This window comes from Cherax quadricarinatus, chromosome 21 (genome assembly GCF_038502225.1).
Source record: "Cherax quadricarinatus isolate ZL_2023a chromosome 21, ASM3850222v1, whole genome shotgun sequence".
NCBI classification, from domain to species: Eukaryota; Metazoa; Arthropoda; class Malacostraca; order Decapoda; family Parastacidae; genus Cherax; species Cherax quadricarinatus.
The window spans coordinates 8,681,631-8,699,891 of NC_091312.1; the positions used below are offsets into that span (position 1 = coordinate 8,681,631).

At 35.9% G+C, this 18,261-nt stretch overlaps 1 protein-coding gene across 50 annotated transcripts in view; it reads right to left on the minus strand.

Annotated features, from left to right (window-relative positions):
* Positions 1-221: 221 nt before the first annotated feature.
* shot (dystonin-like protein short stop) overlaps positions 222-18,261 on the minus strand; it is a 956,738-nt gene continuing 938,698 nt past the window's right edge. For 23 of the 50 annotated variants that reach the window (XM_070087199.1, XM_070087187.1, XM_070087195.1 and 20 more), the window contains 7 exons: positions 13,604-13,669; positions 12,031-12,078; positions 11,200-11,244; positions 9,983-10,036; positions 9,555-9,620; positions 9,143-9,196; positions 222-2,003 (listed from right to left, as the gene is read on the minus strand). In XM_070087199.1, coding sequence (XP_069943300.1) covers positions 1,871-2,003; positions 9,143-9,196; positions 9,555-9,620; positions 9,983-10,036; positions 11,200-11,244; positions 12,031-12,078; positions 13,604-13,669 — 466 coding nt within the window. In that variant the 3' untranslated portion in view covers positions 222-1,870. Of the gene's footprint in view, positions 2,004-9,142; positions 9,197-9,554; positions 9,621-9,982; positions 10,037-11,199; positions 11,245-12,030; positions 12,079-13,603; positions 13,670-18,261 lie in introns of those variants that run through there. The other 27 variants (XM_070087204.1, XM_070087172.1, XM_070087160.1 and 24 more) reach the window with 26 other exon arrangements.

Consider the following 18,261-nt stretch of genomic DNA (forward strand, 5'->3'; position numbering starts at 1 on the left):
CTTTATCCTTAAATCGTGCATCAATTCCTTTCCTGCAGCACTGTATGACCCAGGTAGGTTTAGCACTTCCTTTTGATTATAATAATAATGGCCAAGGCATTACAAATTAATGTCAAGACAATGGCAGACATTCAAGCAATCTGCAGATAAAGCTAGTAAGATCAATAGATAACTAATGGAATACACTGCACACAAGACATAACTGGATACATAAACACGTATTTTGTTACTCATTTATTATCGAAGCATTAGAATCTTATGCAATTTAAATACAAAAAATAGTCTATTGGTCAAGTACAGTATGTTCAAACAAAAGAACTTTAGTACAACAGATTTCATTTAGGCTCAGTTAAATTTTTGTACCCTATAATTCTCTCACAGGGCTTCTACATTATTATATTATTTACAACTTATAACAAAGCATGAAAGCGAAGGTTTATACAAATACAACAAAAACAGACAACAGTAAGAAAGTTATAATTAAAATTATTATAAAGAAAGATATGACAAAAATTTACCAAAATGAGGGAGTAATACAAAGGAAAAGACCAAAAGAAAGCCGATGGCATGAGCTTTCGCGAGAACCCGGAACCAGCCTGTCTCCACTTGTATTTCTCTCTCATAATGGCCACATCTTATCCCAGAGCCACTGGAACTGTCATTTACAAGACAAGTGTCTGACGTTCATTTCTGTATAACTCAAAACAATGACTGCATGGTACACATGGGAATGATACCTTAAAAACAAAGTAATGAGATCAGCTTTTCTGCAACTTAGATAGCTACAATACTGGTAGACTTGCACTATCTGAGACATGCTTGCTGCTCTCATCACATTTGCACTTCAATAATAGCAACCACTGAAGCTTTTTTAAAAAAAAATTTCCAAGTACCAATATTTTAGTATAAATTCTATATGACTATAAAGCACCATTTAACTCCTGCTGTACTCCAAGTTGCAAATCAATATATACTTCTTACAAGGTGTGGCAGTTTGGCAACCTGTAATACCCCATATAGCCTTGGATGATACACAGACAAGTTAGATAAGCATTAATGGTGAGTACTCGAGAATAGCCTTAGATTATGAACCAGACGAGTACATCTAACTGCCAACTTGAGCTTCTCTGTACTGGTTCAGCAAATGTAAATAGTGAGGGAAGAAATTAACTTGGTAAGGCATGAAAATAAGAACTTTAAATGTTATCATGACTGATGTATTCTATATTTCAAGTTATGCCAAAAAAAAAAAAATCAAGCATCATTTCTTAACAGACCTGCATATAAACAACCTATTCACAAGCAAGATATGTTGAGTGGAATGGCTGAGAAATCTCAAAATGGGCTTTCACTACCCTACATATATCACTATGACCAGATTAAACATAATGAATCTTATTTTTCATAATTCACTTCATACTGAATTATTAAAATGACTAAATTCAATATGCCAAATCCTGCCACATTTATCAGGCAACAGGACCTGCCCTGTCATGTTATCACATATGCTAATATATTCATTTTATATGTGAATGCTTCTTGGAATCTAAGTTAATCAAAAAATAAGAAATTATAAATACATTAAATTTAGTGTTATATATCTTAGTAATTCAAATGATCAGTTCAGTTAAAGCTTTCCTCCAAATGTCCTAGACAAGTGAAAACTTGACCAGTGTTTAATAATTTTTTTTTTTTTGTGGCAACCATTTACACAATCACCACAATTGATTGGCATCCACTACTGCATACATTGTTAAAACACAGTGTCACTATCAGTTGTGAATGTTCACTTGTGTTGGGTGTCATATAAGAAGGTTTACATTTTGTAATAGTCTTCCCATTACAATCATTCACCTTTAAAAATCAATATTTATAACTTGCGTCTTGGTTCTACAATTCCTGTCTTTCTCGTCGCCCCAGGTGGTGTCTCTGAGGCTGCCGAAGGCTTTCGAGCTACTTTAGTACTTCCACCTGTGCTGCTGGAACCCGATGGAGTCCGAGTCCTGTAGAAATTGAATACAAAATTGTAATTTCTTTGAAGGGAGAAATGCCCTTGTTAGAGGTGGGCTTACCTGTAAACTTGAGAATGCTTAGTTTTGTTAAGTTCATACTTTTTAATAATAATTGGAAAATTCAGTTAATGAATTAGTGTCCCCCACTTTATGCAGATGTATTGCAGGTTCATGGCAGTTGTACAAAGTTCAATCAAGCCATGAACAAAAAATTCAGTCTAAGAATCTTCAATAGGTTTTGTGAACTACGTGATCACGTATGATTAATGAATGTCACACAGAATTGCCAGTAGGAATGGTACATCAATGTCAGATTAACAAAGCAGGCAAGCAAGAAACCTATAATGTACATGTTATGCTAGTAATTCATTGCATGTAACTCACAGCTTACTATTTTAAACCAAAATATTTAAAAAGTCATGGTGCAAACACTACATGTTAGATGAATCCCATTAAATCAAACCTGGTTAAGCTGAAAATTCAACATCCTGCACTGAACACTTCAAAATGAATAAGCAGTAATTTTTTTTTTTTTAGCCAAGTCCATAAAAAAACTTTAAAAACTTTCTGCAAGATTAATCCAAAGAACCACTTATTGTTTGGACAAGATTATCTAGGCATTATATAGGTAGCTTGAGTATAATTTAGTAATTCAATGAAGTTTTTGTGAAATTTGAGTTGTGGTGAACTGCTAAAATATGCCTGGCTTGACTTAATACAAGACCTGATCACTTGTGTTAAGGCTGGGATACAATATACACCCTAATATAAAATTTTGCATCTGTGAAATAAGTGTTAAATAACACTTAAAAGAAGAAACACTAGTAATAATAAATTATTTTAAGATAGAGATGCGGATTTTCTTCTGTGAGAGAGAGGGGTTTTTCAGACTCTCTCATTCCCTCCCTGACCAACATGGCTCGAAGCATGTTGGTCAGAAAGCAGAGGCTAGTTTTTGGGGTGCCCAGAAGGTAAGAGGTGTTTTGGCTACTAGTAATGTGTCCTGGGGGTGTTCGTAGAGGTTGCTGCAGTGTGTAAAGGCACTGGGAAGGGTGGAGGGAGCAGACCTGTCATGCTTGAGAGCAATGCATAGTGTGAATATCATACAGAGAATTCGGAGGGTAGAAATTAAAAGGCAATGTGGGGTCACCAAGGGCTGAGGAAGGGTTGTCAAGGTGGTTTGCTTATACAGAGAGCATGAAGGGAGGGGGTATAGATTTACAAAGAGGGTGTATAAATCTAGGGTGGAAGGAGACATATGGGTCGTCCCAAGAATAACCTGCAATACACAGGAATATACCCTAGTAGAGCCTACAGTGTACTTCAGACTGTCTGGTTGGAAGGATGAATACACAAAAAATGCCACTCAGATAACATGTATTTTTTTACCAAATAAACAGGAGCCCAATACTTCTCAATGCAGAAATGATGAGAAAAATAATATATATAATTTAGTTTTAACAAAATCTTAATTATTAAATCTACTCTACCAATATGAATAAATATAAACTCTCCACAACATAAACAAAATATGAATGCATTTTGTGAATAGTTGAGAAAAACTACTTATATAATGGAATTAATTTGTCAAACTGGATGCCTTACTTCTGATAAATGATTAACCCCTCGACTGTTTCGGTTGTGTATATACGTCTTACAAGCCACCATGTTTGAAGTATATACAGGTCTCCAACATTCACGTTTTCAACTTTCGCGGGCTTCACACATTCGCGAATTACCAACCGCCAAATTCCCAGCCGCCAAATCATATTTAAGTTTCCCGCCACCTGCGAATCCCTACTACCCTCCCTCCGACCCCCCCCCCCCCCAACTGGCAGCCAGCCCTCCCACCAGTGCGGTGTGTGTTTTGTTTGTTCATTATTTGCTATTACACTACAGTATAAATAACGTAAACCCATTCATGATTGCATATTGGAATGACTATTCGGACAGGTATTGGACGGTGACATCATGTGTCAACTCTTGAACACAGCAAAGAATCAGACATTTCTGCTACTGCTAATAATAACAATAGTAGTAGTAATAAATAATAATAATTATAATAATAAATGCGATAGAATTGAAGAAAGAAATTTTACAAAAATACGAAGGAGTGGTTGACACATCGTCAGTGTGGCTTTGTCTATGCCGGAGTGAGCATCAGTCTCCGTGCTCTTCCAAATATTTCATAATAATTCATTGTGTTTGGTGCTTGTAGACTGAGTGCGACTGGAGTGGTAGAGGCAGTGGTTGGGGAAGCGGTTGAGGCAGTGGGTGAGGCAGTGGGTGAGGCAGCGGTTGAGGCAGTGGGTGAGGCAGCGGTTGAGGCAGTGGGTGAGGCAGCGGTTGAGGCAGTGGTCGAGGCAGTGGTATTTAATAACATACATGTTATTAATAATACATGTTATTAGTAATATGCATTATTATTTATAACATGTTATTAAATACCACTGCCTCAATTGCTGCCTCTACCATTGCCTCAACCACTGCCTCTACCAGTGCCTCACCCACTGCCTCAACCATTGTTTCACCCACTGCGTCAACCATTGTTTCACCCACTGCCTCAACTGCTGACTCAACCACTGCCTCATGCACTGCCTCTACCGCTGCCTCACCCAATGCCTCAACCGCTTCCCCAACCACTGCCTCTACCACTCCAGTCGCACTCAATCTACAAGCACCAAACAATGAATTACTGTGAAATGTTTAGAAGAGCACAGAGACTAATGCTCACTCCAGCATAAACAAAGCCACACTGACGATGTGCCAACCACTCCTTCGTATTTTTGTACAATTTCCTTCTTCAATTCTATCATATTTATTATTATTATAATTTATTATTATTATTATTACTACTACTACTATTGCTATTATTAGCAGTAGCAGAAATATTTGATTCTTTGCTGTGTTCAAGAGTCAACACATGATGTCACCGTCCAATACCTGTCCAAATAGTCATTCCAATATGCAGTCATGAATGGGTTTACATTATTTATACTGTAGTTTAATAGTAAATAATGAACAAACAAAATACTCACCACACTGGTAGGAGGGTTGGCTGCCAGTTGGGTGAGTCGGAGGGAGGGTAGTAGGGACTCGCAGTGGTTGAGAAAGTGGAGGCAGTGGTATTTAATAACATACCTGTTATTAAACCATAACATGTTTTTAGTACAATTTACGACATTTTCATGTACTTTATGATTGTTCATGGTTCAACAAGTTAAGGAAGAAGTATTGTATTATATTTCCCTACAATATATTGGGGCACCAAACATTCGCGATTTTTCAACATTCGCGAGGGTCTTGATCCCCTAACCCTCGCGAATGTTGAGGGAGACCTGTATACACAAAAATTCTAGTGGCTTCAAATCAAGCAGGAGAAAGTTGGTAGGCCCACATGTGAGAGAATGGATCTGTGTGGTCAGTGTGCACCATATAAAAAAAAATCCTGCAGCACGCAGTGCATGAAAAAAAAAAAAAAACTTTTTGGATTAAAACGCTGACTTTATTGTGTATTTTCATACAGTATTTATGGTTATATTCTCGTTTTCTTGGTCTCATTTGATAGAATGGAAATTATTATTATAGAAATAGAGGCGATTTTGATTGGTTCTCCTATGAAAAGAGCCTTGAAATGGAGCTCAAACTAGGGGAAATGTTTGATTTTTGCTGATGTTCAAAAGTAAACAAATGATATTGTCCAATAACTGTCCAACTAGCCATTCTGATATGCAGTCATAAATGAATTACATTATTTATACATTACAATACTGCAGTAGTCTGCATAACAGTAATTCTTCTATTTTTTGTTTGAATAAAAATTCAAAATAGAAAGCAAGAGTAACATCAGAGGAGCCTGGAGACGTGACTGATGAACAAAGAAAATGTTATTTTAGAGCCAGGAATGTCTGCATTGCTAATACTGGATCCTATTTTGAAACTGGCATATTTTTTAATTTGCGTGAAATTGGTCAAATTGCAAATTTCTGACCACATTATTGGGTAGTTGAAATCTTTAAATGGGCAGTTTTTTGTGCTCATTCGATAGAATAAATGGAGGTCTAAAGAAATAGCTACGAGTTTGGGCGACTGGAACAGTGAAATTAGCCGAAAATAGGGCTCAAAGTGGGCAAAATTGCCGATTCGTAAATATAGCCGAGGTCGCTAACTTCGTGAGAGCATAATTCTGCAAGTTTTCCATCAAGTTTCGTTCTTTTGGTGTCATTACCATTGGGAAAAGATTCTCTATCATTTCATAAGAAAAAATAATTTTTTTTTTTAAATTTTCGACACCAGGAGACACCTCAGGACTTGGGGTTCCGACAGTCAAAGGGTTAAGCTAGAAATCTGACCACAGAGCACTGCCCTCAGCCCTCAAGAAGTATGGGTTAATGAACTTAATGGGTTTTGACAATGTCATATGATTCTCGTGTGAGAGAGAAGAGTATTATATGCTAGAGTTCCACTATATCCAGTGCAAAAGTCATCCTCATCAAGTCAGGTCCTTCAAAATGTAAGGAAAAATATTTTTGCTACCTATTTTCTGTTCATCACAAAAGTTGCAATAAAACTTTTTTAGACATTTGTGAAGTATTTTTGCAGTGTTTTGCTCCTAGTAGAATACAGCTGGGTCTGTATTAGAGCCCTGTAGGTACTTTCTTAATTATTAAGTTGTTATACTGCAGATATTCTTTTCATTAATAAATTAAGAAAATTATACATGTATTTGCTTGTATGTCAAAAGTCAAGTTTATCTGGCATCTTCAGTGTTTAAAGATAAGATGCCCTCAGAAAGAATACTGTGTGATGACTTAAGAATAAACCATACAACATTCAAATCACTCTGGAGGTTTATGACCCCACCCATGGTACAGTTTATTCAAATCGGACAAACTGTTTTCTTTTCTTTCCTGATTACTAGCATGATCTCGACTGATAATTTAAATCTCTTTGCTACTCCCTACATAATTGCACATTAACTGATACTGGCTCCAGTGCTTGTGAATAAATAGTATTTGTACTCGGGCAACTTCCTTAACCCCTTGACTGTCTCAACCCCAAATCCTGAGGTGTCTCCTGGTGTTGCAAAATTTAAAAAGAAAAAAATTATTTTTTCTTATGAAATGATAGAGAATCTTTTCCTGATTGTAATGACACCAAAAGAACAAAATTTGATTGAAAACTGACGGAATTACGCTCTCGCGAAGTTAGCGACCTCGGCGATGTTTACGAACCGGTGATTTCGCCCACTTTGAGCCCTATTTTCAGCTAATTTCATTGTTCCAGTCGACCAAACTCATACCTATTTCTTTAGAACTCCATTTTTCTATCAATTGAGTACAAGAAACTGCCCATTTACTAATTTCAACTGCCCAATAACGTGGTCAGAAATTTGCAAATTGGCCAATTTCATGAAAATTAAAAGATACGACAATTTCAAAACAGGGTCCAGAATGAACAATGAAAACATTCCTGGCTCTAAAATAACATTTTCTTTGTTTATCAGCATCAGTCATGTCTCCAGGCCCCTCTGATATTACTCTTGCTTTCTATTTTGAATTTTTATTCAAACAAAAAATAGAAGATTTACTGTTATGCAGACTACTGCAATATTGTAATAATTGTATAAATAATGTCAACTCATTCATGACTGCATATTAGAATGGCTACTTGGACATTTATTGGAAAAAGACATCATTTGTTTACTTCTGAACATCGGCAAAAAACAAACATTTCCCCTGCTTTGAGCTCGATTTCAAGGTTCTTTTCATAGTAAAACCAATCAAAATCACCTCTATTTCTATAATATGTTTTCCATTCTATCAAATGAGACCAAGAAAACGAGAATACAACCATAAATACTATACAAAAATAGACCACAAAGTCAGCATTTTAATTATAAAAACGTTCAGTTTTTTTTTTTTCTCATTATGCACTGCATGCTGCAGGATTTTTTTTATATGGTGCACACTGACCACACAGACCCATTCTCTCACATGTGGGCCTACCAGCTTTCTCCTGCTTGATTTGAAGCGGCTAGAATTTATGAATATATATATGTCAAAAACGGTGGCTCGTAAGACGTATATATACGACCAAAACAGTCCAAGGGTAACCCTTTCAGGGTCCATGCCATAGTATTGTGTGTTGAGCTCAGCTCACTCAGATAAGATGCGAGTGGTGAATTTGGGACTAATTATGATATAATGGGTTGATGCAGTAAGTGTGTAGCATATAAAATAAATCTTCCAAGACACAATGCATAATGAGAAAAAAACAACAGACAGTGTTTTTGATTTAAAACAAACTTTGCAGTGTAGTTTCATATAGTTTTTATGGTTGTATTCTCTGTCTCATTTGATAGAATGGAACATATACATGTATTACAGAAAGAGATGTTTTTGATGGTTCAAAGTAGCAGAAATTTTAGATTTTTGCCAATGTTCAAGAGTAAAGAAATCATGTCACACATCCAATACACATCAACTGGTGGGTCCAATATGTGTTCACAAATGCAATGACATTATTTATGCAATTATTACAATATTGCATTACAGTAAATCTTCTATTTTTTTGTGTGAATAACAAATCAAAATAGAATTCATATGTAAAGCCTGGGAACATAACTAATGAACAGAGAAAATGTTAGTTTAGTGCTAGGACTGCCTGTATGGTTCATTCTGGACCCTATTTTGAAATAGGGTCCACTATTTTGAAATAGTGTGTCAAATTGGCCAAATTGCCAGTTTCCAATGACTTTACTGGGTAGTTGAAATAGCTGACTTGGCGGTTTCTTGTGCTCAATCAATAAAATAGAAGGCATACCACTGAAATAGCTAAGAATTTTGTCAACTGGAACAATGTAACTGACCTAAAATAGGAACACTGTAACCGACCTAAAATCGCCAATGCGTAAATATCGCTGATATAGAATAACTCAATAACGTAATTTTGTAAATTTTTCATCAAATTTCATACGTTGTTTTATTACCTTCATTTTTTTTTTTTTTTGGGGGGGGGGGGGGGTCTTGGACCCTGTGGATAAGAGTTTCAGATCGACAGTCAGGACCCTGAAAGGGTTAATAAACCATTATGATGAATTACAATATTTAATTAATAAAAATTATTACCTGGATGTTGTAGAAGTCTTTGAAGTGGTGGTTTGTGTGGTGGACATTTTTTGTCTGCAAGAGTTATTAAAGGAGTTAAAAGTTACAGGTTGGTGTATAATTCATTACTATCCAAAAGTATTAGTGATGATGACCTCTGTTTCCTTTAATATTTCCTCTAATGCTAATACAGTAATTAAAGAGAGACTGAAGCAGTAATTAATAACAAAAACTATTGGTTACATTTTAAAAAGAAAATTTAAATATCATGCGATCTAAAATTAAACGGTAGATCTTTTGAACATTTCATTCTACATACATTACATTAGTATAAATCTACATATTAAAAGGACAAATGAGAACGACTGTTTTTATTACTAGTATAAACTCGTGCACTCCAATTCATGCCTACTCTATGGCCCATGTTAGTTACCTCAGAGTTGGTATTTTGCTTGTGGAATGATTGGAGTTAAGACTAGTAGTTGAAGAAGTTCGGGACCTGTAGAAATCATTTATGTATTATGCATGTTCCCAATGTATTAGCATATTGGATAATTTTTCCTTAATAGGAATTGTTAGCAGGTGACATTAATAATGTTAAAGTAACTAATTGCTGTATAATCTGGTTATGTAGCAAACTAACAACTTTTGAATAGCATATAATGTACTCCTTCTAGTTTACTCATTCCACTGAAATAAACAACTGAAGCACAATTCAGACCAAAAAATATTAAATTCTTCATTGTAGTTTTAAAAACTGGTACATGTACTCTATATACATTTCTCTTGTGCAGGGCAAGTATAATGCACAATGTACTTCAATTGTAAATCATTTCTTCAAAATTGGGAGGGTTTCTTTACCTGAGGGGTGTCCCTGGTACATTCAGGTTAGATGTGGAGCCAGATAGGTTAGTCCTGGGGGGTGTCAAAGAAATTGCCATCACCACAATGTAATGTAATATAATGTACTAGCAATAATGGCACTATATCTTGGAGTTGCAAGCACAACTATTTCTCAAATTGATATAAAAACTTTTAAAATACTAAGTATTTGCATATACATTTAATGCATGTCATTTCATTGAAAAGTTCATTAAATTTTATTTTAACTTAGGATTCAGATACGTAACACGCATGCAAACATCTACAGTATTTTATTACACTTTAATTTTTAAAATGCGGAACACTTCGAATTTAATTATAAATTCACTGCAAACTAAGCACGTAAAGGGGCAAACAGAAACCAAAATTGGAAAGTATTTGAATGGCACTTTAATTCTTCAAATTAAAAAAAAAAAAAAAAAAAAAAAAAAAAAAGGTATAAAATATAAGCAGGTTAAAATTTAAGGGGGATGTACCAACAAAACATCTATAGCATATGCAGAACTTTTCATGAAAATGACATAGTACTACCAAACACTATTACTTTACCAATTTACCTCTATGCATGGCTTAGTGCTAAAGCTCAGTCAGTCTCTCATGCACAACACAGCTTTGTTAACAACATTAATTTGCAGAAATATTTTTTTCCTATGAGAAATGCAAATATATTTTACTTCAATAATTATGCAACTAAGCCAGATAAATCAAGTTCATTAAAGGTAAAGTCTACAGACTAGAGTAAAATATTTATAATGGTGAAATGGAAGTAAAAAAATTAAGGTTATCTGTAGTGAAATAAGTCAATAAAAATAAAGACCATGCATACAATTTGAAATAAAATAAGAATGCATAATGCACAGCAACACAAGGCCATGAAGTTATATTGAAACTAGCACAACTTTTCTGTATCACCAAGACCAAAATAAAACCGGAGTTCGCAGCCAAACATAATATTTCTAAACCAACCATAGGTTGAGGATGACTTTACACAACTGCAATCACAAGGAAAGCACACTATTCTTTAATGTAAAACAAATGCATTCATTACTTTATCTTAGTTACCATTGGTACTTTTTTTTTTAGAAATGTAAAAACTCAACCTGATATTGGTAAAGAAATTGCATTCTGCCACGATTCCATTTAAGTTATTTTGAGCAAGACTGCACCAAACAGCCAGTAACACCACACCAATTTACCGTTCCCAATCAGAGGCAGGACTCACAAGAACCGGAATTTTGGTCCTAGAGAGAAAGGAGACCCTGTGAACATAGTATCATAGCAGACAAACCACGTGAATCCACCCAAACACCACAATCACACAGCACAGCATCTTATAGTGAGATTGCACCTTAAAAGCCATATCCATTCCAATATATTCTCAGTAGCAAAAGTCATCACCCTGCTTTACACAGAATTAAATAAATCAAATAGCATTCTAAACCTATCGCAGAGGATGTTTTTGGCCTTTTTTTATATATTTTGTAACTTAGAAATGTTACAGCCAAAGCATTACATTGGTAGGCAAGCATCAAATAAAATTTGGTTATGAATACCTAACTTATTTAGTGCACTACCCTTAATTTACAATACTGTATTGTTAAAAATGAGGATATCCCTGTAACAAATAACATGCATTGCATTAAGTCTGAAGCTGAAATGACTGCACCAAGTGCAAATTAATAGCACATACAGCATAAAAATTAATGTACTGTAATAAGCAAGAAAAGAAAAATTATCTATGCCATGAACAAGGATTTAATTTAAGGATTTATTTGCTGGAATATTTACAATATTCTGAGCCTAATTGCAGATGCATTTAAAACAACTAAATGTAGTTTTAGTTAGAAATTTTACAAAGAGGATTTAGGAAAGAATGGTCACGTTTCATTTGGGTTAGTATTTTGGGAGGGGAGGGAAGGAAAGTTTCAAAATCACTGTTCATGAAAAACGTGAAATAAGAATTAAGGTCCCCACAATACAAAGAAATGATAAAAGTAGATTTTGCATGCCACTGCTTACTGATTTACCTAATTCCTGCCTCTTTCAATCGACTGGACAGAGTCGGTGAATATAACCTGGAGGGGAAAATTAGTTAAGTGCCATACAATGTACAACAAACTATAATGTATGTAGTGATGTAAAGAAATCACTGCATAGTGATTTAAGAGAAAGGTTTTATATGTACATGCATTTCATGCTTATCAAGCTGTCAGTAATGTGCATTTACCTAATTCTAAGATTATTACAGTGCATCTCGCCGCAAGTTATGCCAGTGGAATGGAAAATATGGTCAGATAAAAAAAAATTCTCAAGCACAAGTCTGAGTTTTGCATTACATACAGGATGTACTGTATTGAACTATACTTCATAATTTTATTTTATTCTTTCAAGCTTTTTATTTTGCATTATGTAGAGGCACTTTAAAGCAAATAAAATTCTTAAAGAACTCTAATCATACTTCACAAATTTAAAATTTACACAATTTTTTTTTTTAATTGTACCCTCAATTTAATGGGCTAATAGGGGAATTGGGTGGCCAGTAATGGTGATAATGATAGTTTTGCAGTGATCATAAAATAATGTAACCAATAAATTTTGTCTTTTCCCTTATTTCTGAATCAACTTGACTCAGCAGTTTTGTTCCTTATTTCTGAAGTTAGTCACACTGAGGTCTGTTAAGATGAGGGTTTACAGTAATTATAATTTAAATTAGGGATGGGAAGATTCCAATTTTTTTTACCAATAATGATATGCAATTCTTAGACCTAGACAGATACCACCACAATTAGGGGATACCTACCAATACTGGTACTGACACAGTTTTAGGCTGGTGCCAATACTTTGGCACACCCCTAATGTAAATTCATTTGTAGTAAGCCTTTATATAAACAAAGTTGGAAGACCCAAGCCATGTGCCATCACAATCTTCCCTCTCGAGTCTTTCCAGTTAACCATTTTGTTAATGGAGTTTGAATATAAAATTCTTAGACTTAGTGTGTTGGACATCCTCTGAGAAAATATGTACAACCTCGATGCTCTATACAAGAAGTCACTTATCTGCCTTGCAAAAAACAATTTTCTAATAGCCAAAACCCTAAACAAAATTTTACTAGTATATTAACATCACAAAAGTATGCCAAGATTTTCAGTAACAAACATTTTGAGATGTAGTGCCCTTGTTCTTAATCTGAAAGTTCCTACTTATTTAAAAAAAAAAAAATAGTAAAATCAAAATTAGTACACATCTGTTAATTTGTAATTCTTTGCATTCCACCATGGTAAGATTATTGTGTTGTACATCTCTCTCTTAACATTTTCCACATCACGTAACTTGTGTGCAGGACATGATTTATCTCTTTGTTAGCTGTAAATTTATACTTTTTTTTTTTTGCTACTGGTAAGGGAAGTTCTACTTCAAAACAACAATCACTCAAAGTCCCTTGCAACCTTTAGAACCTCAATATATGCATTCAGGATTGAAGAAAACCAAGCCTTTGCTAAAATTCTAAAATAATACCTTACAGCAAACTATTGTGTGCCAGACACTGCCAGCTGAAAACACTAATAAAATTAAGTGGCTTGTGTTAGTTTGCAGGTTACCTGGATGAAGCAGCCACAGCCACAGGAATACTGGATACTGATGGAGTCCTTGGCATACTACGCGACCTGTTAGTTCATTTGTATTTAAGAAAGCAAGTGGGTTGCATTTTTTTTTTTTTTTTTTACAACGGAGATGGCATTATGTTAAATGCTATACATAAATGCTCAGCAAAGCATATCATTTGTCACTTCATGCTAAGTTAAATAAATCAGTACTGTATAAGCATATTACTTGTCATTTCATGCCAAATTAAATAGTGTTAGTGAAGCACAAACAATAAAAGCAACATATTTAAATCATTAGAATTAAGAAGAAACATGCAGTCTATGAAAATTATGTCAGAAAATGTTATGACAATTATAACTTTCATAAATCTTTATAAATAAAACTAAAATGTGAACCCTGCAACATTTTTCATTATATTACCATATATATTAATAAAACTGATCCAGTTATATAGCAGCACTAAGAGAAACAACTTCCAAACAATCTCTAGGTTACACTCCCCAAAATTGACAAAATCAGAAATGACATTCCAATACTCAGTTGCTGCAACTTGAACTGTAGAACATGCATATTTATATTGTACCATATAACTAAAATACACATGCACAAACCTACACACTCACAAAATCCCCCCCCCCCACACATACACACAAAATCACCCCCACACACACACAAACATGAATATGGCTGTCTTGCCAGAGGTGTGCTGACATCACAATTCAGATTATCTTCTAAACTGCAAATACAGTACGGCCCCCACTTTACGGCGTTCCGCTAATATGGCGATTTCAAATTATGACCAAAACTTCCTACATATATGACTCCCCATCTTTCTAATACGGCACGCCCCCAAATTTCCAGTGTTTTAAAGTTACTGCATATTTTATATGTACTCTGATAATTATACTCATGTATACCTGTACCTAAATATACTTACACACTGTGCTGGCATGCAGGTACACATTAAAATCACAGTCTCTCTCTACTCTTGAAGCCATATTAATAATAATAATAATAATCTCACATTAACCCTTGAACTGTCCAAACATTGATCTACGTTTGCACGCGAAGCGCTCCGAACGTAGATCAACGTTTCATTTTTCATTCCTTCAAATTTGGCACAATAGGCTCAAGTTGCCTAGACATGAAAGAATGGGTCTGTGCACTTAGTGTGCACAGTATTAAAAAAATCTGAGAGCAATTAGTACCTTGTGGGAGCACCAGTTCAATCGAGTGCCAGCTAGAGCAAATAGCATGGCAAACACCAGGGATTCACTGATACCATGTCGCATTAACACTCCCATTTTAAGAGGAAAGTAAAAATAGGTTAGATAAATACACGAGTGAGTGTGAGTTGGACCTGACTAGCTTATGCTACTATGCCTGATGTCATGCTCCTTCCTTCAATGGATGTGCCCTGACTATGTGGGTCACTGGTCTAAGTCGGGGTGGGGGGGGATAGACCTGCCTTGCATGGGCCAGTAGGCTTGCTGCAGTGTTCCTTCTTTCTTGTGTTATGTATTCGGCAGGCTGGCCAGCTGGCTGTCTGGCTTTGGCTGTCTCTGTGTCTTTATGTAAGTCTACATCTCTGTCCATCTACATCTGTCTCTCTATATCTGTCTCGCATGTACACATAAGTACAATTATACATAGTGTAAATTACCTAGGATAACCCAAAAAATTCCAGGCAAAGGTAGACAGACAGATATAGATAGACAGATGGACAAACATGTTTGTGTGTATCAGTGAAAACAAACAAAGCCAGGGTTCCCCCCGAGTGCCCATTTATCAAATGTCAATGAGCTGATAACAGATGTCATAACACCATTCTTGAAGGAGTGTGATATACGTATACTCCAGGCAGACAGAAAGATAAGCAGAGACAGACAGACATAGATAGACAGGCAGATAGAGAGACATGTTCGTGTGTAACAGTGATAAATACAGCCAGGGTTAGCTGGAGCAGTGGGCATTTATCAAATGTCACTGGGGTGTCAACAGTATAGGGATGCCTTTCATAACAACATGCTTCATGATATATGCCAGGGTATCTAAAACATTGCTGGGTCCTATAAATACTTTGTATATTGATTGGCTATGAAATCACAAGAACTATTATAAATTGTAATTATCAGAACATAAAAATATATATCAAGGGGCTAGTAACCCCCCCTTCTTTATATATTACTAAATTTGAAAGGAGAAACCTTTGTTTTTCCTTTTGGGCCACCCTACCTCGGTGGGATATGGCTGGTACGTTGAATAAAGAAAGAAAAATATATATAAATTAAAATAAAAATGAGAAAAAAGGCATATCGGCAACACTTCTGCAAGCGGAAGGAGTCGATGTTGCCATCAGGTGAGCAGCCAGAGCCAACTTTACGGTCTTTATCTCGGTAAGTACCGACCCCAAAAGAAATTTTTTAATCCTGTAACATGTAGAAAAATGTGTTCATAAAAAAAAAAAAAAAAAATTCAAAATATTCGCAGCGCCAAGCGAGCGAACGTAGATCAACGTTTGGACAGTTTAAGGGTTAAATATTGTACATTACGTTAATATAGACATTTCCATTAATCCATCTATGCTACGTAACATATAAACACGATAAATACACCCCACAGTAGAATAAATTAACAAATATGAGATACGGTAGCCAGGCAACTTGTAGGAGTGATGGCAAGAATAACGTTTTCTCTAGTCCAACATCAGAGAAAATGTGTACACTATATTACTGGGGGGCAACTAGAAAATTATTTCTTTCGTACGCCTTCACTCGTACGGTCATTTCTTCTAAAAATGGTGTTACACGAGAATGGAAGTGTTCCTCTTTATTATACTGTATCAACATGGAGAGAACTTGTACACAATGTAAAGTGTTTGTATTATGGTGTAATATAAGTGTATGAACCATATCCATATGCCTTTGCCTGTCTGTTTACATTACCTGTGGGTGGGGTGGGGTGGGTTGCCCTGGCTGGCTACCATACTTCCCAAACTTGACTTCCTACAAATAAATATGACTCACCTTTCACCCTACATTAAGATTAGAAATACTTCAAGGTAAGCAATGGGTGTACTGTGTGTGTGTATTGTACTTTTCATTGTTTTAAATGCCTAGTTCTACTGCTAACTTAATATATGTTAGTGTAAACTTGTTATCTGCCATTTACATGCATTTATAAGTGGAAAAAATGGTGTTTTGCTTTCTGGCAATGTATGCCTTCCGGCAGTAGCCTGGAACCTAACCTGCTGTATAAGTGGGGTCCTACTGTACCTGCACTTCTTTGAATTGAAGGCATTTTCCTTCCCACCTCCAGCACTCTAGTTAATATGGGCCTTTTAATCACTTTATAAAGGTTAACTTGCTCACACTTCAACAGCACATTCATTAAAAAACTCATCTTCACTCCTATCTAACACATTAACATAAGACTGTTGGACCCAATTCCCTAACCCCTACCTCTCCAAATTTCTACTTCAGATTTATTCACTTGTACATTTTCTTTTTTCAACTCCATGGCTGTCTTCTGCCAAGGCATGGTGACCAGAAACACATTCACTCAGATGTTGTCTTTCCAGAACTGGACTGACATTACAATCAGATCACCCATCTGACTGCAACATTCCCACCCCTCCTCCAGAATGCAGGCCCCTCCCACCTCCAGAACTTGCTCAGTCAACTGGTTTTTGTGAATCTCTTCATAAGTTACCCTGCTCACATTCCAACAGCACACCATTAAAAATCACTTGGCTCTGTTTGCTTTTATCCAGCATGCTCACACAAACCTGCAGGATTCTCAGCTCCTAAAACTCCAAGCATCTTGTACCCCCCTCCCAACTATTCCTGTAAGGACCCCTTCTCTACCATTTTCCACCCCAGATTTATGCATCCTTTTCATCAACCTATCCCTAACCTCTACATGCTGAAACCAACCTCAACTCTATAAATTACAGTGGTCCCTCGTTTTTCGTAGTTAATCCGTTCCTGGAGTTGCTACTATTAATGAAATCTACGATTTGCGAATCAATTTTCCCCATAAGAAATAATGTAAATACAATTAATCCGTTCCTGACACCCAGAAGTATTAAAACAAAAAAATTTTTTACATGAAATATACATGTAGTACATAAACAATACAATGGGTAATGATGAATGAAACATTAACAGCATAACACTTACCTTTATTGGAGATTCTTCTTAGTGTATGGGAGACTGGAGGAGGAGAGAGATTGGATTGTTTACAGTTTGGAAGGGGAATCCCCTTCCAGCAACACCTCAGGTACCAATTGCTTCTCTGGGGTTGCTTCTCTTCTCTGTTTCTTAATGCCACTAGGACCACCTTGAGAGTCACTCTAGTCCTGTCTCGCAAATTAACTGTGGAGAGAGCTCTGTTTCTGGCATCTCTTTAACACTTCCCTAAAATGGCCCAAGACTGTCACTGTACATATTTCTCACCTTCTTTACCACAGGCTTGGCACTAGGAGCTTTCTTTGGAGCCATGGTAGCTTATTTAGTACTTGCAAGCACTAAAATGAGTGGAATATTATGAAATATTTCGTAGGAGCACTTGAGAGGACCTCCACTCACTGGTAAACAATGCCAGACTGGCTGGGTAGGGAGGCCTCCCCGGCTCACACCGTGCGTACGCG